The sequence below is a fragment of the Eptesicus fuscus genome, chromosome 6 (genome assembly GCF_027574615.1).
Source record: "Eptesicus fuscus isolate TK198812 chromosome 6, DD_ASM_mEF_20220401, whole genome shotgun sequence".
NCBI classification, from domain to species: domain Eukaryota; kingdom Metazoa; phylum Chordata; class Mammalia; order Chiroptera; family Vespertilionidae; genus Eptesicus; species Eptesicus fuscus.
The window spans coordinates 23,819,030-23,840,406 of NC_072478.1; the positions used below are offsets into that span (position 1 = coordinate 23,819,030).

The 21,377-nt window shown below is 48.7% G+C and overlaps 2 protein-coding genes and 1 pseudogene across 8 annotated transcripts in view; 1 reads left to right on the top strand and 2 right to left on the bottom strand.

Moving 5' to 3' along the window:
- The window catches only part of DNM2 (dynamin 2), an 82,501-nt gene extending 79,974 nt beyond the window's left edge, over positions 1-2,527 (bottom strand). For 4 of the 7 annotated variants that reach the window (XM_008158045.3, XM_008158041.3, XM_008158044.3 and 1 more), the window contains exon 1: positions 2,191-2,526. In XM_008158045.3, coding sequence (XP_008156267.1) covers positions 2,191-2,351 — 161 coding nt within the window. In that variant the 5' untranslated portion in view covers positions 2,352-2,526. Of the gene's footprint in view, positions 1-2,190 lie in introns of all 7 variants that reach the window. The other 3 variants (XM_008158046.3, XM_008158043.3, XM_008158042.3) reach the window with 1 other exon arrangement.
- Positions 2,528-4,221: 1,694 nt separating this feature from the next.
- Positions 4,222-15,310, bottom strand: QTRT1 (queuine tRNA-ribosyltransferase catalytic subunit 1). Its single transcript, XM_008158047.3, has 11 exons — positions 15,258-15,310; positions 14,752-14,999; positions 14,435-14,503; positions 14,201-14,339; positions 7,472-7,550; positions 7,253-7,368; positions 5,944-6,082; positions 5,607-5,682; positions 5,377-5,486; positions 5,203-5,290; positions 4,222-5,116 (listed from the first exon to the last, which is right to left on the bottom strand). The coding sequence occupies exons 2-11, from the start codon at positions 14,992-14,994 to the stop codon at positions 4,964-4,966; spliced, it is 1,212 nt and encodes a 403-aa protein (XP_008156269.1). The 5' UTR covers positions 14,995-14,999; positions 15,258-15,310; the 3' UTR covers positions 4,222-4,963.
- Positions 8,664-9,163, top strand: LOC103301148 (39S ribosomal protein L17, mitochondrial-like; annotated as a pseudogene).
- Positions 15,311-21,377: the final 6,067 nt, after the last annotated feature.

Here is a 21,377-nt window from a genome sequence, read left to right on the forward strand (position 1 = left end):
AATCAATGTGTCTCTCTCACGTTCATATTTCTCTCTCCCCCCTCCCTCCTTTCCACTCTCTCTAAAAATAATAATAATAATAATTTTAAAAAAATCAATGGAAAAAAATATCCTCACCCAACTGCCTGGCTCAGTGGTTGAGCATGGACCTATGAACCAGGAGGTCATGGTTTGATTCCAGTCAGGGCACATGCCTGGGTTGCAGGCTCGATCCCCAGTGTGGGGCGTGCAGGAAGCAGCCAATCAATGATTCTCTCTCATCATTGATGTTTCTATCTCTCTATCCCTCCCCCTTCCTCTCTCTCTAAAGAAAAAAAAAATCAATAAAAACATTAGAAAAAAGAAGGAGGAGGAGGAAATGCTGGGAGCAAAACCCCAAGCTTCTGGGAAGGCAGGGGCAGTCGGGCACCCAGCTGGGTTCCCGCCAGCTTGGTGGCCTTGAGCAAACAGAAAGTCCTTTCTGAGCCTCCCTGCTCATCTCTTAAGTGAGGATAAGAGAACCTCCACTCTACTTGCTCATCATGGGAATCAAGATGCTGAATCAAGAAAGAAGTCAACCTGGCACCTGCTGAATGAATGAACATTACTTCCTAACACTGATAACAGTAATAACAGCAATAATAACAACTATGATATCATTTGGCAACCACAGTCACAAATGGAGTCCTTCCTGGAATGGAAATGTGGCCGCCCATCTGGGAGGCAGAAAAGCAAGAGGCTAAAGAAAGAGGGGAGATTCAACCGCCTTAATGACCTCAGGACCGATTCTCATTCATTAGCTTTCTGAATCCCTGAAACAGCCCAGAAAGTAGAATTTGCCCACTAGACAGATGGGCAAACTGATACTTCTCAGGGCTACCCAAGGAAGACCTTATCTCAGCTCTTGCCATGAGGGCCTGATCAGAGAAGTACCTTTTGTCCTGGCCAGTATGGCTCAATGGTGGGAGCATCGGCCAGTGCACCAAAGGGTCACAGGTTCGATTCCCGGTCAAGGGCATGCATGTACCTGCCTAGTGGGTTCAATCCTCGGCCCAGTAGGGGAGGGTTCAGGAGGCAACCAATCAATGTGTTTCTCTCACATCGATGTCTCTCTCTTTCTCTCTCCCTCTCTCTCCTTCCTTCCCTTCCACTCTCTCTAAAAATCAATGGAAAAAATATCCTCTGATGAGGATTAGTGACAAAAAGAAAAAGAAACAAAAAGTCCCTTCCCAGGCTCCAAGAGAGCCTACAATTGGCAGGCTTTAGCTTGAGGGCTGGTCCCTGTCTTCCAGGGCCCTGGAAATCCTGACATGGTCCAGGAAAGAATCCTGTAGAAAGTTCCCCCTTGGGTCCTAGTTCCAACTGAGAAGAGAGTAGTTCAAGTCTCATACTTCAGCACCCTTCTCTTCCTATGCTCCCATCACCCCCTGCCACAGAGGTTGAACCAGACACTCAGGGGCTGTTAGGGCATTTAGGCAGACTAGGAGGACAGACAAAAAGATGAACTTGGAAGAGAGGAGCTAGTGTTTTCCAGGGACCAAGCTGAAGTCAGTCCGAGAGCCAGACAACAGGGTTCCCTAGGGTCCAAACAACCAGTCAGACACAGAGGTCAGCTGGGGTAACCCAACTGCAGGATGGCTGTTAGTCTGTGAGGAGCACGGGTGGGCGGCCAGATCGCACAGGTGACCCTGGACAGCTAGCTAGACAGCAGGGAGCTGCCCTGCAGAACTGGACAGATGGACAGCCAAATGGTGGTAGCAGGGAGGCCTAGCCAGGTTAGAAGCAGCCAACCAGACGGCAGTGACTGCTCCAGATAAATGAACAGCCAGCCAGACGACAGGGGTCGGCCCAGCAGATAATCTAGGTGGCACGTTTCGGACAGAGATGGGAGACCTCCCCCAGCCCCACTAGCAACCAGATGGCAGAATTCACCCACTAAACCTGGGGACCAGAGAGTCAACGGGGATCCACCGCACATCCCGGCCCACGCCTCCCAGCCTGTAAGACTCCCCTTGGGCCGGTGCCGGCTCTCCAGCCCCTTCAAGGAGCCCTAAGCTCACAGTGTCCCACAGGGCCCGCCTCCCTGCCCCTGACCCCGTCACGGGCACGCAAGCGCCGCAGTTACGCTGGAAGCGCAGGGCGCGCCATTCCTCGTCCGCCCTCCGCGCCCTGGGCCACCGCCCGCCGGCCGTCGCCACCGCGTTCGCTCACCGGCCCACGAAGTTCTCGAGCACCGAGCTCTTGCCCGCGCTCTGGCCGCCCACCACAGCGATCTGAGGCAAGTCCAGGTGGCAACTCTGACCGATGGAGCTGAAGGCGTCCTGCAGCTTGTTGACCAGCGGGATCAGCTCTTCCATCCCGCGATTGCCCATGGCGCCGGCGGCCCCGGCCCGAGCGCCCAGCGCTCCCCGGCTGCCCCCGTCCCTCAACGATGCGGTCCCGCGGCGTCCGCGGCCGTTGCTCCCCGCCCGCCCGGGCCTCGGCGCGACGCCCGCTCCCGGCTCGGCCTCACGGTCGCCACTTCATCCGGTTCTCAGGCGACACCCGACCCGAGCGACCTCCCGCCCGGTCCCAAAGCCCTCGCGCCACCCCTGATTGGCCAACTGCGCTGCCACTCGTGTAAACCAGTCAATGAAAATGAGGCACGGGCTTAAGGCGGAGGGACCCTGCCCCCTGGGGACCTCCTCGCGGGTTCATTGGACGTTAAGAACTGTCGCTGTTAGGCTTGGGCCAATACCAGCGGGTAGCGACACGTCAAAACCGGTAGGTGGTGTTTCGGAAAAGACTTGGTGGCTCCGCCTACTAAGGGGAGTTCCCGGATAGCAGGAAAATCGCCAGTTTTATTGGCAGAGAGACCCTCCAATCAACAACGCTAGCCAATGATGTTAGAGATCGATTCTTTAAGACACTGGTTTGTCATTTGACGCTACCTAGCTCCCTAAAAATTTCCCATTGGTTCATATAAATACCATAATCTCCGAATCTTGACTCTGATTGAGAACTGTATCTGTCAATCAATCTCCGTTCTTGCTCGTAATTATTTTTTGTCTATTGAGTCTTCTTCCTTCCAGTGGTAATCATCACGAGTTTCTGGACTCTAACGAAAACTACAGGTCCCAGAATGCATCTCGGTACCGGGCTTGCAAACCAGCTCACTGCGCGGGGTTCCAATATGCTTTGAAGGTGAGAGTCCGGTGATGTTAAGGATTCCTAGGAAGCGGCATTGTTTCCCACCCATATTCCTATATAAAGTCACACCACTATGCCTTTGCAAATGCTGTGCCCTCTCCTAAGAATACCTTCCCTTCACGTCCTGTCTTGGTGAGGTTAACTACAAGACTCTTCAAATTTAGCATATCATGATCTTTTTGAGTACCTAATGAAACTCAACTGATCCTCTGCCCATAAAAGGACACGTTAAGTCGAAACCGGTTTGGCTCAGTGGATAGAGCGTCGGCCTGCGGACTGAAAGGTCCCAGGTTCGATTCCGGTCCAGGGCATGTACCTTGGTTGCGGGCACATCCCCAGTAGGGGTGTGTGCAAGAGGCAGCTGATCGATGTTTCGCTCTCATCGATGATTCTAACTATCTATCCCTCTCTCTTCCTCTCTGTAAAAAATCAAAAAATATATTAAAAAAAGAAAAAAGACACGTTAAGAAAAGAAGTAATTTAATTCCTCTGGGCATAGATGGGCCAGAGAGAAACTGCGGAGTCCAAAGAATGCTGAAGCCACCCAGTAAGGAACAGGTTTCTGCCTTGACCAGAGTAGCAGAAACCTGGAAACACCCAGTTAACCCAGTTAGGGTGTTTCCCTGGAGCTAAATAAATACTATGTGGCAGCTGTAAAAGAGATAAGGAAGTATCATGTATTGACATGTAAACAATTTGAAATATACTGAGAAAAAAAGCAAGGTACTAAAGGACACCGACATTCATGAAAAATATGTACACATGGAAAGTTTCTGAAAAAATATACAAACTGAACAAAAAGATAGATACAGAGACAGTAAAGCATCAAACAGACTTTCAAAGTACAAGGGGAAAGTTTGGGAAAGGTGGGGGAGTTATGAAATCAAACGAAGGACTTGTATGTATGCATATAAGCATAAACAATGGACGCAAAACTCTGGGGGGGGAGGGCATGTGTGGGTGTGGGGTGGGGGGGGTAATAGTAAGATATGTACACATATAATACAAAAAAATATTAAAAAAAATAAAAAAAATAAAAAAAATATACAAACTGATCAGTTGAATTTTTATGCTATTTGAATGGTGGTCCTACACATGTATTACTTTTTCAATTTAAAATCCCTTATCTTCTAAGAACACCAGCTCTGTAATAGGCCATATCAGGGTTAAATCCTGGGCCTGTTTATTTGCTGGGTGACCAAGGGACTTCATTTCCCTGAAACTCAGTTTCCTCATCTGTAAAATGGGGACAGTCGCTATTCATGCACCATAAAGCAGTAAGAATTAAATGCACATTACAACCATTTAGAACAGGTCCAGGCACAGTGTAAGCACCTGCTAGATCACACCTATTATCATTATCATTGTGTTTACTGACAGCAAGATTACACCACATGTTTGAAGAGTCAAGGCTAAGGGCATGAGCTCTGGAGCCAGGCTACTACTTCCTCGGTAGTGACCTTGGGTAAGCTACATCCTCTCTGTGGGCCTGTTTACTGACCTATAAAAAGGGGGAGGACAGGACTGCTGACCCCCAAGGGGTTAGGAGGCCTGGGCCACAGGAAAAGGAATGCAGCTCCCCCGCTGGGGTACTTCCTACATGCTGGGCTGAGAGGTGGTTTCCAGATACCAGCAATCAATGTGTGATGAGGGACATTGACCGCAGGGACACTCAGACAAAGAAGGGGACCAAGACAGGCCACTGCCCCAAGAAAGAACAGACACACTCTAAATTATAATAAAAAATCCAACCCTTCAATATCTCCCATCCCCTCCCACCTTCCCCTAAGATGGGTCAACTCAATGAGATTCCCACAGAGGCCAGGGCTTCAGTGGCCCAGGTGGGATAGAGGGTGGGGTCCCCATACATGGTGTCCATGAAGTCCCGCACAAACTCAGGAAAGCGTTTCTCCATGATGCTGGCACGCAGGGCGCCCATCAGCTGCAGCTATGGGGTGGAAGTGTCAGTGTCAGCCACTGCACCCAGGAGACCCCACTCCCACCCCGGCTTGTCCACCCAGACCATGGGCCCACCTGGTAGGCGATGTTGTGAACAGTGAGGTGGTGCAGGGCTGCAGTGTTGTCGCTGTGAAGTAGTGCATGCAGGAAGGCACGGCTGTGCCTGGGGACAGGAAGTCAAGGCTGAGCAGTGTAGGGTCCTGCACCCCTCCACTCCTTCCCCCAGCCTCCAGCCCCATCCTTCCCTACTTCTGGCAAGTGGGACAGGCACACTTAGGGTCTATGGGGCGGAAGTCCTTCTGGAACTGCTTCTTCTTCAGCTGCAGGTTCCCCGTAGGCACCAGGGCAGAGCCAAAGCGCTGAGGGAGGAAAGGGGTGGGGAAGGCAGGTCAACCACCAGGTCTTCACCTTTTCTGGCCCCACCCCAACCCTGGCCCATCAACAGGCCCACCCCGACTACCCACTGCCCAAGGCCTCACCGCTGTCCTCGTGGGGAAAACGCAGTCGAACATGTCGCATCCAAGAGCCACGCAGACCACCAGATCAGTGGCATAGCTGGGGGTGGGGCCATGGGGGGTGGAGGGGAGCAGAGAATCTCTCAAGCCCTGGTCATACAACCAGACCCGCTTCCGGACCCTCAGACGCCTCCTAGACTGGGACCTTCACAGCAGTCCCCAGCAGAGGGCCGTGTCCTTAGTCCCCTCCCAGGCAGGGCTGTGTCCTTTCCCCTAACACACACCGAGGGAGGAGGGGTTTCAGGGTCGCCAGAAATCCGCTATCCCACAGGTACAGCTGTTTCCCTGCTTTTGGACATACCCAACCCCCATCAGGTATCGGGGCTTGTCCTTAGGCAGCCTTGAAGTGCTCAGTGCCACCATCTTCCAGAACTGGTCCTTGCTCTCACCCCCGCTCAGTCCCCCGATGGCAAAGCCAGGCACGTCCCTCTTGGTCATCTCTGGGGGTACAGGGTAAGGTGAGGGGCAACCAGGCAAAAGGGAATGCTGCTCCTCCTCTTCTTCCTCCTCCCCCTCATCCTCTCTGCCCCCATTTCTTCTTCCCCTTCATCTCTTTGGCCACAGCCTCGGCTTTAGGCCGCAGTCACCCTTTCCCTAGGCAACTACTCCAGCTTCCTCATGGGCCTCTGCTTCCTGCCTACCAGTTTTCCTTGGTTCCCCATTGGTTCCTGTCACTCTCCCACTCAACATCCCTCCATGACTTCCTAGCATCTCAGTATATCAATTAATGAATGCTATAGGTCCTAGAGATCAAGGCCTGGTCCAAATCCCAGCTCCGTAATACCCAAACTGTCTAGCTTTGGGTAAGTGACTTAAGAGCTCTCTGCCTTAGTTTTCCCTTCTGCAACCTCAGGAACTGATAGTTCCCACCTTATAGGATGGTTATGAAAACTCAATGGGTTGCCCAGCCTCGACCTATAAACCAGGAGGTCACAGTGCGATTCCCTATCAGGGCACATGCCCAGGTTGCAGGCTTGATCACCGGTAGGGGGTGTGCTGGAGGCAGCTGATCAATGATTCTCTCATCATAATTTATGTTTCTATCTCTCTCTTCCTCTTCCTTGCTCTCTGAAATCAATAAAAATATAATTTAAAAAAAAAACTCAATGGAAAAAAAAAAAACCTCAATGGGTCACCCTGGCCAGTCAGTGTTGCTAAGTGGTTAGAGCACCGGCCCCCACACCAAAGGGTCGCAGGTTCCATTCCCGGTCAAGGGCACGTACCAAGGTTGTAGGTTTGATCCCAGCCCTGGGCCAGGGCATGCAGGAGACAAACCAATCGATGTGTCTCACATCAATCGCTCTCTCTCCCCCAGTCCCTCACTTAATGGAAAAAACATCCTCAGGTGATTAACAACAAAAAAACCTCAGTGGGTCAATCCATGACCAGCACTTGGCATAGTGGAAGGTGAACACCCAAAAATTGATGGCTATTGGAATTGCTATTATTCTACAAATACTCTACTCCATTCTGCTTCTGAGCCTTTGCTTAAGCCGTTCCTTCTGCCTGGAGAACCCTCTCACCCATTAACAACCACTGCCTGAGCATGCCAGGCCCGTGTGGGGCCCTCGGCGATGTGACAAACCCGGTCCCACTGAACATGGCTCTACCTTCGAGGCAGGCAGCCCGGAGATCCGCGTCCAGCCCACCCTGGATGATAGCAAAGAGATTCTGCTTGTCTTGCCTCCGATGGGCTGCAATGCACCGGTCTAGCCAGCGGATTGATCTGCAACAGGATCAATCAGCCATTTGGGCCTGGTGAAGGACAGGGAGACCACGGCTGGAGGATCAGAACCCCTCCCCTAATGTATCCGTGCTCACACACACACCTGTACATGGCCTCCTCCACACGTGGCCCCGTCACAGTGCTGCTGACCACGTCATCTAGCTGCATGATGATGTCTGAGCCTGGGGCGGGGTTGGAAAATGGAATACTGTCACTAGGAAAGCCCCAACCTGTTGGAGGTAAACTGGACACCAAAAGTCCTTCCTTGGGTCTTGCTGACTCCCACTTAATACCCCAACCTGTTTATACAGCAGCTAGAGGGAGCTTCCAAAATGCCTTATCTGTTCTTGCCTCCCCCAGCTAATCCCAGCCCTCCTCAGTTAACCCCTTCCCTGGAATATAGAATAAAATCCCACTTCTGCAAATTTACCCTTCAAGAACAAAACATTGTGCCTACAAAGTGATGTGTGGCAACAACAGCAAGATGGGAACCCAAGTGTCCATCAGCAGGGAGCTGGTTAATAAACCATGGTCCAGTCCTTAACAAAGGGCAAGCATCCACAGCTCCCACATACCTTCCCCACCATTCACAAATCCAGACACTCTCAAAATCAAAGGCTTTTTCTTACGTTTATGATGCACTCATTTGGTAGTAAAACCCAAGATGGTTATAATCCTTTCAAAAATCCAATGTAGCATAAGCATTCATATAAAGTGTTAATCAATAAAAGTGAAGTGTATACCCTATGGTCTAGTAATTCCACTTCTGGATATATGCTCCCAAGAATTAAAAGTAGGGTCTTGAAGAGATATTTGGGCAGCCATATTCATAGTATTATTCACAAGAGCTAAAAGGTGAAAGCAACCCAAGTGTCCATCAATAGATGAACAGATAAACAAAAGGTGATACAGACATACAATGGAATATTATAAAGCCTTGGAAAGGAGATTCCAACACATCCTACAGCATGGATGAACCTTGAGGATATCATGCTAATGAAATAAGCCGGTCACAAAAAGACAAATACTCTATGTGTTCACTTATGTGCGATCCCTAGAGTAGTCAAATTCTCAGAGTAGTGCCAGAGGCAGGGAGAGAGAAGAATGTGGAGTTACTGTTTAATAGGGACAGAGTCTCGGTTTTGCAAGATGAAAAGAATTCTGGAGTTGGATGGTATGGATGTTTGCACAACAGTGTGAAGGTACTTAATGCCATAGAACTGGACACTTAAAAATGGTTAAGATGGGAGTTCCCGTCTCCAGGAGGCTGGGCGAAGCAAGGAACAGGCAGCTGTATGTTCACTGCAACCATCTCCCATGGCCGCATACTGCACCGCCTGGGCGTTGGCCCCAGGCCTGCATCCACCTATTGTGGAACTTGCTTACAGGACTAATGTGACACTAACAAATCAGGCATCATGGGCGCATGTGGATGAGATGAGGGGCTACACTGAGCAGCTCATCGACGGTGGGATGCTGGGAAACACCAACGAACAAGCCATGCCTTTCTCTCGCTCACAGAGAAAGACTTGATCCCAAAGTTGTTTCAAGTACTGGCCCCTCAGTACCAAGGTCAGAACAGAGACTACAGAGAATGCTGCAGATCCCAAATGGGAATACGCAGGATCAGGCCAAGACGGCAGTGATCGGGTAGAAAGGGAATTGTCTCCCACCTCTGCCCCTGCCTTGCAGAGACAGCAGCCTTATTCTCCTAAACCAGCTACTTCAAGGGCTGTGACAGGACTAAGAAGCAAGCATCCACAGCTCCCACATACCTCAAACACCAGGGATTTAACTGCAGCCAAATATTGTGTAGTCCTTACCAGTGCCCATGATCACAGGCCTTTGAATCCCGTAATCTCTAAGAACTAGAGTTAGAAATAGAGTTTTAATGGAGCATAGAACCATCTGGGGAGCCAGATAACCCTGTCTTTGCACAATAGATAAAATTCCTTGTATGAAAAGAAATAGTAGTAATTTGTTTTAAAAAAAATAATTGAAGTGTAACTCCACAGGGTACTGCCCCACACACCACTGAGACGCTGTGTGTGCAATAAATGGGGCTTGCTGCCCCCGGCCTGGTAGCTCCGTTGGTTAGAGTATCATCCCCTTACGCCAAGGTTTCAGGTTCCATCCCCAGTCAGGGCACATACAAGAATCAACCAATGAATGCATCAATGAGTAGAACAACAAATCGATATTTTTTTCTCTCTCTCCCTTCCTCTCTCTCTAAAAAATCAATCAGTAAATAAAATACATGGGGCTTCTTATCTTTCTAAAATGTGAAAATTTCTTGGCCCCAAGAATTTCAGATTAGGGACTCTCAATTTCTATATTATATGTTAGAAAAGCTCAAGTCTCAGGTATTATTATAGTAAAAAGCACAGTATACTACACTAGCAAAGATGGGCAACTTGACAATCAATAAGGATTGATCCAATTGCAATGGATTAAGACACATCAAATACATTTAAACCCATGAGTTCATGGTGATTCTAAAAATCTAAACATTGGTTTGCCCCTACTAGAGAATGCTAAGAAATCAACCGATGAAAACTGGTAAATAAGGAAAAAGAATGAATCCCAAGTTTCCTACATAAACTAAACTATTTGGTCTCCCAGGAGTAGATTAGAGATGGTTCTCTTTACACAAGTAATATGGATAGTAAATTCGAATGAATGACAGAATTAGAACATCACCATTTTGCAACTCCTAATGACGTAACAGACCCAAGCAAGAAGCATGGATGGTTCATGGGAGAGCAGGGAAGACATCAGGCACCTCCTAACAGAAATACACATGGTGAAGCTGTCTTGCTAAAAGGAACAATTTGAATCTGGTTCAAACCTCTAGATCCAAGAACCAACCTACAGAAAATGTAGGTGACAGAAAAAAACTGTTACTCAACACCACAGGGAAGTGGTCAGGGTAACACTAACAGGCAAAGAAACCAGTTTCTTGCCCTAGCCGGTTTGGCTCAGTGGATAGCGGACTGAAGGGTCCTGGGTTCGATTCTGGTCAAGGGCACATGCCCAGGTTTTGGGCTCGATCCCCAGTAGGGGGCATGCAGGAGGCAGCCGATCAACGATTCTCTCTCATCATTGATGTTTCTATCTCTCTCTCCCTATCCCTTCCTCTCTTGAAATCAATAAAAATATTTTTTTAAAAGAGGATAAGAGATTATGATTAACTTTACGCCAGGAAAGTTGAAATAAAGTTCAAGAAATGGCCAAATTCCTTGAAAAATCCAACTTACCAAATCTAATCCAAGACAAAACACAAAATCTGATAGCCCTATCAACATGTTAAATTTAATTCATTGTCAAAACCCACAGAAACAAACAAACAAACAAAAAAACCTCCAAGCTCAGGAGGCTTTACAGAATTTTATGAAATATTTAACATAATGGCCATGACGTGATGATTGTTGAAACTGGGTGACAGGTGGATGGTGTTGTATCTGATTTGGCATATACTTAAAAGTTTGCATAATTTCTTTTTAAATGCAAGAGCCCTAGTCGGGCAGCTGAGTTGGATAGAGCATTGCCCAGATACACCTGGGTTGCAGGTTTCATCCTGGTTAGGGCACACACAAGAATCAACCAATTCAACTAATGAATGCATAAATAAGTGGAACAACAAATTAATGTTTCTCTCTCTCTCTCTCTCTCTCTCTCTCTCTCAAATCAATAAATGAAATTTTAAAATAAAATACATTTTTAAAAAAATGTTAATGTTTTCTTTTTGTTCTTTTGTTAATCCTTGCCCAAGGATATTTTTCCATTGATTTTTAGGAATAGTGGAAGAAAGAGGGAAAGACAGAGAGAAACACTGATGTGATAGAACCACATAGATTGGTTGCCTCCTGCACGAGCCGGGATCGGGGCCTGGGCTGGGAGGAGCCTGCAACCAAGATACATACCCTTGACCAGAATCGAACCTGGGACCCTTCAGTCCACAGACTGACGCTCTATCCATTGAGCCAAACCAGCTAGGGCTGTATATTTTTGTTTGTTTGTTTTTTGGATTTCAAAGAGAGAAAGGGAGAGGGAGAGAGAGACAGAAACATCAATGATGAGAGAGAATCATTGACTGGCTGCCTCCAGCACACCCACTACTGGGGATCAAGCACAAAACCCAGGCATGTGCCCTCACCGATAATCGAACCGTAACCTCCTGGTTCATGGGTCAATGCTCAACCACTGAGCTACAATGGCCAGGCTAAAAGAGTTTTATTGGAAGGTACAGAAAGAATGTTCTATAAATAGCATGCTCTCATAATGAGAAAAAATTAGAACAGATTTGAACTCGCTTGTATCTACATAAACTCGGGAAGAATATTCAAGAAACTAGAAACAGTGGTCGCCTGTGGGAGTAAAGGAGATGGATAGAGGACAGGCGTGGGAAGAGCACTGTTTTCTGTACTCGTTTTTATATAGAAATTTATATAAAATGTATTCTTGTTCAATTTTTTTTTTCTTTAAAGAACAAATCAAAACTCAGGAGGCCCTGCAGGACCTGCTCAAGTCACCTCCCTGTCCTCACCTCCCACTCTCCCCTTCCATGCTCCAGTGAGACACATCTCCTTACACTCTTCCAACACGCCAATCTTAGTCCTGCCTCGGGTCCTTTGCACTGGTTGCATCCTTTGGACATCTAGTTTATTTCTTCTCATCCACAGGTTTTAGGCCTAGGGCAGCCCTCCTTGAGACTGAGGCCATGAACTTGGCCTCCATGGTCACAGTCCCAAATTTATATTTACAATAGAGGCCTGGTGCACAGATTCGTGCACATTGAAAGGAAATTAATTAGAAGGTGACTGGTGGGGCGGGACTGGGCGAGACAGGCAGGACACACCCTGGAGCCAACCTCCCTCAGTCCCTCCCCGCCGGCTGCACCTGGGCTCAAGGACGTCTGCAGAGTGAGCGGGGTCCCTCCAGCATGTGGGGTCCCTCGGCCTGGCCTGCAGAAATCAGGCCAGAACCAGTAGTCCTACATCCCCTGAGAAGTCCCGAAGTGCGAGAGGGCACTCTGCAAAGTTACTGTCGCTCGGCAGCTCCTGCGTTGAGCATCTGCCCCATGATGGTCAGTGTGTGTCATAGCTACCGGTCCGACAGTCGAGCTTAGGCTTTTATATACAGAGACTAGAGGCCCAGGGCATGAAATTTGTGCATGGGGCAGGGGTCCCCTCAGCCCAGCCTGCACCCTCTCTAATCCGGGACCCCTCGGGGGATGTCCAGGACCACTGGCTCCTAACTGCTCACCTGCCTGCCTATCTGATCACCCCTAACTGCCCCCTCTGCTGGCCTGGTCACCCCCAACTGTCCCCCCAGCTGGCCTGGTCACCCCTAACTGCCCCCCCGCCAGCCTGGTCACCCCCAACTGGCCCCCCTACTGGCCTGGTTAGCCCCAACTGCACCCCCCGCTGGCCTGGTCGCCCCCAACTGCCCCCCCTGCCGGCCTGGTCGCTCCACGCACCCTGCTGTTCAGTTGTTTGGTCAGCCCTCACTAACCCCCTGCCAGACTGGTCACCCCACACAGCCCGCTGCTCAGTCATTTGGTCAGCCCTCACTAACACCCCTGCCAGCCTGGTCACCCCACGCAGCCTGTTAGGTCATCCATTCGGTTGTTTCGGTTGCGACAGTCGCTTAGGCTTTTATATATATATATATATATAGATATAGAGAGAGAGAGAGAGAGAGAGAGAGAGAGAGAGATGTGCCTTTAAGAAAATTTTAAATAACTCATTTGAAAAAAATAATACACATGGTTCCAAATGTTCAAAGTACCCCAAAATTTTAAAAAGTAAAACAGAGCCAAAACCGGTTTGGCTCAGTGGATAGAGCGTCGGTCTGCGGACTGAAGGGTCCCAGGTTCGATTCCGGTCAAGGGCATGTACATTGGTTGCGGGCATATCCCCAGTGGGGGATGTGCAGGAGGCAGCTGGTCGATGTATCTCTCTCATCGATGTTTCTAACTCTCTATCCCTCTCCCTTTCTCTCTGTAAAAAAATCAATAAAATATATTTAAAAAAAAAAAAAAAAAAGAGCCCTGGCCAGGTGGCTCAGTTGGTTGGAGTGTCCTCCTATACACCAAAAGGTTGGGGGTTTGATCCCCAGTGGGGGCACTTCAGAGGGGTAACCCCTCGATGTTTCTCTCTAAGAGATGTTTCTCTCTCTCTACCTTCCTCTCTAAAAATCAATAAAAATATTTCCTCAGGGAAGGATTTAAGGGGAAAGATGTGTTTTCTGTGGTTTTGTTTTTTCATACAACACATTCTACCTCCAGTTTTTCCCCCTAATTATGACATTCTCACTAATGCCTGTCTCCCTGTAGACTAAGTTCCATGGGTGAGGTGACACCCAGCCCTATGACTATGTGTAGGAGCTGAAGGACCTGTATATACGTGGAGGGACTTGAAAGCACCATTTGGTTGGAAGATGGGAAGGTTTGAACCCGTGTTTCCATAGCACTTTACACGATGGAGAAAATGCTCATTGTCCTCATCAAGGAATGGGGGATGTAGATGGTAGGGGCCTAAAGCCTCCCCAACCCTCTGTTGTTGCCCCCATGATTTCAACATATCTTTGCCCAATTAATTTACAGTTTAAGAGTAATAACAGCAATAAAAGAAACAACAGGCCAGGCACTGTGCAGAAATTTACCGACATTCCATCACGAATCTTGTGAACTATCTGCATTTGCGTCGGCCCAACTGCAGCTCAAGGAAGGGGAGTGACTTGCCTAAAGGCACACAACCTATAGGGACCGGCCCGCCTCGCCGCTACCCTGGAAAGGCAGGGAAGGGGCCGCTCCCCGCGATCTGCTCACCCAGCGCGTTCTGGATCTCCACGGACCGCTCCGGGCTCAGAAGGGTCTCGTCGCCGTCGTAGGGGGAGCGGAAGCGGACGCCCTCCTCCGTCACCTCGGACAGGGACACCAGGGACACCATCTGGAAGCCGCCGCTGTCCTGGGGGAAACCCACCGCGGGGCAGTCCGGAGCGGTGTTAGGCGAGATTCACCTCCAAGGAGCGTCCTCGCAGCCCCTCCCCGATCCCACCTCACCGTCAGCAGATTGTGGGGCCAGTTCATGAAGCCGTGCAGACCTTGGGCTTTCTGGATCAGCTCCGGGCCCTGGGTTGGGGGGTGAGGGGGCGAAGAGTCCTGTAAGGGGTGCGCGCCACGCTGGGAGCTCATGTGGGGGGACAGGGATGGCCAAACTGGGTCCCCGCCGCTCCCTCAATCACAGCACCAGGCCTGGACCTCCGGGGGCGCTTAACAGGCGGTTTGTCGGTTCACTTTTAGAGGCATACCCGTACCTAGGGGGTACCCCAGGGCTCCCCAAGCTCCGCCACCACCCCGTACTGGCACAGCCCACCCACCGGCCTCAGACCCAGGTGGTAGGTGTTGCCCAGGCAGATGCGGCAGCCCAGCGCGTCCAGCTGCTCCGCAGTGATGCCCTTCATGGTGGCCTGCGTGCCCACGGGCATGAACACTGGAGTGGCCACCGGCCCGTGCGGCAGCCGCAGCTCGCCTGCCCGGGCCCTGGAGCGGCTGCACTCGGCCACCAGTCGCAAGATCCGCGGAGCTGACTCCAAGGAAGTCGGGTTGGATGCCGCCGCCATCTTGCCTGCCAGAACCACGTGGACAGTGAAACATCCTGGGCCGCGCCATATTGGGTAGCGTCACGTGAGGCGTAAGGTTCGCGGAAGCCCTGGGAGAGCGTCACGGGGACCATGGCAACGGACACGCTGGGCCTCTCCGGGCCTGGGGTTCGCTCCCACAGCAGCGCTTTGCTGTCTTGTGCCCTGGCCGGTTGGTCAGTTGGTTGGAGCGTCCTCCCTTCCACCAAAAGGTTGCGGGTTCCATTCTTGGTCAGGGCACATACCCAGGTTGCGGGTTCCATTCTCGGTCAGGGCACATACCCAGGTTGCGGGTTCAATCCCCTGGGGAGGCAATAGATCATCAACGTTTCTCTCTTTCAATCAATAAAATCAACCTTATTTCCTTCAATGAAAGAAGGAATCCCAGATTTACAGAAGGGGAGCCTGAGATGCAGAATCTGGCCGCATCATTCATTCGTTCATTCATTCATTCGATGTACACCTACATATACATCCCCATTAGTGCCAGCCTCCATGCTGCACAGGGATAAAAGAGGCTGGGTCATGGATTTATTAAGCACTGGCTGTGTTCTAATAATAATCCTATATAATAAAAGGCTAATATACAAATTGTTCGACCAGGAGTTCAACCACTCACTATGACATGCTCTGACCACCAGGGGGCGGGGCAGAACATGGCGGGCATCCGGGCTCGCTGGCAGCAGGTGGCAGTGGGGGTGCTGCCACCCTGATGGGCCCAGAGAGCTGGATCACAGCAGGATGGTGGAGCATGTGAGTGGGCGGCGCCAGGCCACTGCTAGGTGCCAGGTGGGGCTGCGAGGCTGGGGGCATGAGCTGGGGCCCGATCCCCACAGGCCACCCTGAGGGACCCCACCTGTGCATGATTTTGGGCACCGGCCTCTAGTAGCAATATAAAATACTGTAGCCTAGCTGGTGTGCTCAGTGGTTGAGCGTCAACCCATGCACCAAGAAGTCAGTGGTTCGACTCCCCATCAGGGCACATGCCCAGGTTTGGACCTCGATCCCCAGTGGAGGGCGGGGGAACGTTCAGGAGGCAACACATCGATGTTTCTATTTCTGTCTTCCTTTCCCTTCCTCTTTCTCTGAAAAAAAAAAAAAAAAAAAAAACAGCCGAAACGGGTTTGGCTCTGTGGATAGAGCGTCGGCCTGCGGACTGAAAGGTCCCAGGTTCGATTCCGGTAAGGGGCATGTACATTGGTTGCGGGCACATTCCCGGTGGGGGGGGGTGGTGGTGGGGGGGGGTGCAGGAGGCAGCTGGTCGATGTAAAGAAAAAAAAACAATAAAAATATATTTTAAAAAATAAAATACTGTATATAATAATAACCATTATTGTTGTTGGAAATGGGGCTGATATCTGTCCTGGCCAGCAGAGGGCGCAATTACACCAGAATCCCTCTTACAAGATCACTGGCCTAACTGGGCTGATCTGAGCAGGAATGCAATCCTCTAGCAGCCTTGGGCTAATGATGCTAGTTCCTCAGGTGGTGAAGACTCCTCACTGAGGCCACATCTGGGTAACACCCACCCAGGAGGCCCACTTTGCTTTTGCCATTGTCTGCAACACTCTTCTGATTTTCCATATTTTCAGTCTGTTGTTCCTAACTCCCCAAATTTAAGAACCCTTCATCCCCAAAACTCTATGTTACATGTCCTGTAACTCATATGCTTTTTAAAACCTCTATTCACGGCCCTGATTGGTTTGGCTCAGTGGATAGAGCGTCGGCCTGAGGACTGAAAGGTCCCAGGTTCGATTCCGGTCAAGGGCATGTACCTTGGTTGCAGGCACATCTCCGGTAGGAGGTGTGGAGGTGTTCAGGAAGCAGCTGATCGATGTTTCTAACTCTTTCCCTCTCCCTTCCTCTCTGTAAAAAAAAATAAATAAAATAAATTTTAAAAAAAACCTCTATTCACGGACAATGCCCCAATTTTTATTCCTATCACCTGAATTCGCATCTCCTAACAGATGCCTCCTTGACATCTCCATTGGGTGTCTATAGGCATCCAAACTCTACCTGTCCAAAGCAGGGCTCCTAAAAATAATCCTATATAATAAAAGTGCAATATGCAAATCGACCCAATGGCCGAACAGCGGAAGGACCATCCAGGACCACACTATGACACCCACTAATGCCAGGCCAGCCAGGCGAATGCGATGCGATTGGTTGGAGGCCCTGGCCATTGCCCCATGATCGCCCCACAGAAGGAGGCCCAGGCCACCAACCAGCTGGCTGTGGGAGGAAGCGGGAGGGGAGGGGGAGGGGGGCGAAGCCCAGTCCCGGTCCTGAGTGCTGGCAGCCTGAGGGAAGCCCAGGTCCCAGGTGCCAGAGGTAAGCCAGGGGAAGGAAGGCCTACTCTTGCACGAATTTCATACATCGGGCCCTAGTAATTCATAAATAGATAAACAAATAAACAAACAAAGCAGGGCTCTTGATTGTCGCCCAATCCAAGTTTGCCTATCCCCTTCCACCTTCCCCTTCTCAAGTAATAGCAGATCAAACCCTCCAGGAGTTCCGATATAAACTTCAGGATGATCCTTGAGCTCTCTGTCTCTCACTCCCTACATCTGATTTATCAGCAAATCCTGGCTGCCTTGTTTTCAAAATCTAGCTAACATGCCCTGACTGGTTTGGCTCAGTGGATAGAGTGTCAGCCTTCGGACTCAAGGGTCCCAGGTTCGATTCCAGTCAAGGGCATGTACCTTGGTTGTGGGCACATCCCCGGTAGGGGGTGTGCAGGAGGCAGCTGATCGATGTTTCTCTCTCATCGATGTTTCTAGCTCTCTATCCCTCTTCCTTCCTCTCTGTAAAAAAAATCAATTAAAAAATATATATATATTAAAAAAAAAAAAATCTAGCTAGCATCAACTGCTTCACATTCCCCTCCTCCACAGATAGCTCTCACCCTGGTCCAGACACCACCAGGATAATTGCAGTCATCTCCTCACTGTTTCAGCTCTGTCCTTGACTCCTTATGCTGTATACCTGAAGGCATTTTCAAACAAATGATTTCAACAATTCACCATTATGTAAGTTGTCTGCTGTATGGTTTTTGAAAATGTAGCATATTAAGTAAAGAAAGCCCCTTTCAATTCCTAGTTCACTCACAGATTTTTATTATAAATAAATGTTTATCATACACTTTTCTGTATCTATTGAGATAACGATATAATTTGTCTCATTTAATTTAAAATGCCCAATGACATAAATTTTCTTTTTTAAAAAAATATATTTTTATTTCAGAGAGGCAGGGAGAGAGAGAGAGAGATAGAAACATCAATGATGAGAGAGAATCATTGATTGGCTGCCTCCTGCACAACCACCACTGGGGACTGAGCCCACAACCCAGGCATGTGCCCTTAACCAGAATTGAACCTGGGACACTTCAGTCCGCAGGCTGACACCCTATCCACTGAGCCCAACCAGCTAGGGTTCTTTTCTAATTTATTAATAAATTTTATTTCTGTTCCTGAGATAAACCCAGCTTGTTCATGGTATTTTTTAGATTGTGGCATTTTATTAATATTTTAATTAATATTTTATTTATAATTTTTGCATCTCAGTTATAAATTATATTGGTCTATGATTTTCCTTGCTTATGTACTGTCTTGCCCAAGTCTGGTGTTCAAATTATGCTAACTTCATCAAATAAATTAAGGAGTTTTTCCACTCTTAATATATTGAGGAAGAAATTGTGCAACATTGGAATTATCTGTTTCTTGAATGTTTTATTGACCTTACTTGTAAACCCATTTGCTTATGCTCTTTTCCTTGTAGGGATATTCTCAACTATTGACTTAAGTTCTTTTTTTTCCTCCTTTATTGGTTTTAGAGGAAGAGAGAGACATCTATTTGTTGTTCCACTTATTTATGCATTCATTGGTTGCTTTATGTATGTGCACCTACTGGAGATCCACCAGCAACCCAGGCATATTGGACAATGCTCTAACCAACTGAGCTACCCAGCCAGGGCTGCCCTAGTTCTTGACAGATAGTTTCATTGGGTATACAATGCTAGGTTGATAATTATTTTCTCTTGGCACACTGAACATATAACATTTGTGGCTTCCATGGTCACTAGTAAGAAGTAAAATCTGCTCAGCTGGCGTGGCTCAGTGGTTGAGTGTTGACCTATGAACCTGGAAGTCATGGTTCGATTCCCAGTCAGGGCACATGCCTGGGTTGCGGGTTTAATCCCATGTGGGGCGTGCAGGAGGCAGCCGATTAGTGATTGATTCTCTCTCATCATTGATGTTTCTATCCCTCTCTCCCTCTCCTTTCCTCTCTGAAATCAATATATATATATATATATATATATATATATATATACACATTTATGTGTGTGTGTGTGTGTGTGTGTGTGTGTGTGTGTGTATGAAGTAAAATCTCACCCGAGCTGGTTTGGCTCAGTGGATAGAGCTTCAGCCTGTGGCCTGAAGGGTCCTGGGTTCGATCCCCAATAGGGGGCATGCAGGAGGCAGCCAATCAATTATTTTCTCTCATCATTGATGTTTCTATCTCTCCCTCTCCCTTCTTCTCTGAAATCAATAAAAATATATTTTAAAAAAGTAAAATCTATGCCGAAACCGGTTTGGCTCAGTGGATAGAGCGTCGGCCTGCGGACTCAAGGGTCCCAGGTTCGATTCCGGTCAAGGGCATGTACCTTGGTTGCAGGCACATCCCCAGTAGGGGGTGTGCAAGAGGCAGCTGATCTATGTTTCTAACTCTCTATCCCTATCTCTTCCTCTCTGTAAAAAATCAATAAAATATATTTTTTTAAAAAAAAGTAAAATCTCAATCTGAGTGCTATTTCTTGTTATCTGTTTTTGTTTTTCTAGTGTCTTTAAAAAGTCATTTCTTTTTTTATTTTTTGTCAGTTTGCAATTTCACAGGCTATGTCTAATTGTGGATTTCTTTTAATTTATCCTGTCTTGGATTCCCTAAAATTCTTGTATCTGATTACTGGAGTCTTTCCATAATTTTGGAAAATTCTGTTCTTCTCTCTTTGAAGTGCTGCACTTACCTGCAATTTAGCCTCATACATAGCTGAGCACACGATGAGACATGCTGGCTTGCTGCCCCTCCTGAGAAGATAGCCCTCCGATTGCTGGGGAGAGCAAACACTATTGCACCAGTCTGGAGCGGATTTTCCCTCTCACTGAACTGGTAGAAGGGAGGTAGATGATATTAAATACCACCGATACTCACTGTTCTGACCAAATTTTCTTGAATAGATGTTTCCTTACTGGCTATATGGCCTTAGGACTATTTCCAGAGACTTTATTTATTTTAATTGTTACCTGAGGATATGTATATTGAATTTTAGAGAGAAGAAGGGGGAGAGAGAGATGAGAGAGAAGAGAAACATCTATCAGTTGCTTCCCGTGCTTGCCTCCATCTGGAATTGAACCCACAACTTAGGTATATACCATGGCCAGGAATCCAATCCGAAAACCTCTGGTGCATGGGACAACTGAGCCACCCAGCCAGGGCGCCTATTAATACTTTTTTATGTTATTTCCCATTGAAAATGCAAAATACATTTGCAGTGTACGCACATATCAAATCATTATGTTGTATACCTAAAACTAATACAATGTTACCTGTCAATTATCCTATATAATAAAAGGCTAACATGCAAATCGACCAAAGGGCAGAACAACTGGTTGCTATGATGCACACTGACCACCAGGAGTCAAATGCTCAATGCAGGAGCTGCCCCCTGGTGACCAGTGCGCTCCCACAGGGGGAGCGCCACTCAGTTAGAAGCCAGGCTAACGACTTTACGACTGGTGAGCACAGTGGTGACGGGAGCCTCTTCCACCTTCACGGAAGCGCTAAGAATATCTAATTGAGAGGGCCTAAGCCGTCATTCGGACATCCCCTGAGGGCTCCCAGACTGCGAGAGGGCACAGGCCGGGCTAAGGGAACACCCTCCCCTGAGTGCACGAATTTTGTGCACCAGGCCTCTAGTCTATATATATAAAAGCCTAAGCGACTGTCCAACCAACCATACAACCAGTAGCTATGATGTGCAATGACCACCAGGGGGCAGACGCTCAATGCAGGAACTGCCAAGCTGCAGTGACTTCGCAGCTGCGGTTCTCAGGTGACATATCCAGAACAAGAGAGGAGGGAGCCCGATTCTGTGGGTCATCACCTGAGAACTACCCTCTCGCAATCCAGAACCCCTCGGGGAATGTCAGAGAGCCTGTTTCGGCCCAATCACCACAGGCAAAGCTGAGGGACCCCACCTGCCAGAAGGACCCCACTCACTCTGCAGACGACTTTTGAGCCCCAGTGCCGTCCCAGGTGTGGCCAGCCAGGGATGGACTGCCGAGAAGTTGGCTCCAGGGCTTGTCCGG

Coding starts and splice junctions, on each gene's coding strand:
- QTRT1 (XM_008158047.3), bottom strand. CDS start 14,994: ATGGCGGCGGCATCCAACCCGACTTCCTTGGAGTCAGCTCCGCGGATC. Junction 7,369..7,471: donor GTGGAGGAGGCCATGTACAG/GTGTGTGTGTGA, acceptor ATCCTGTTGCAG/ATCAATCCGCTGGCTAGACC. Junction 5,291..5,376: donor GCCTGTCCCACTTGCCAGAA/GTAGGGAAGGAT, acceptor TCCTGTCCCCAG/GCACAGCCGTGCCTTCCTGC.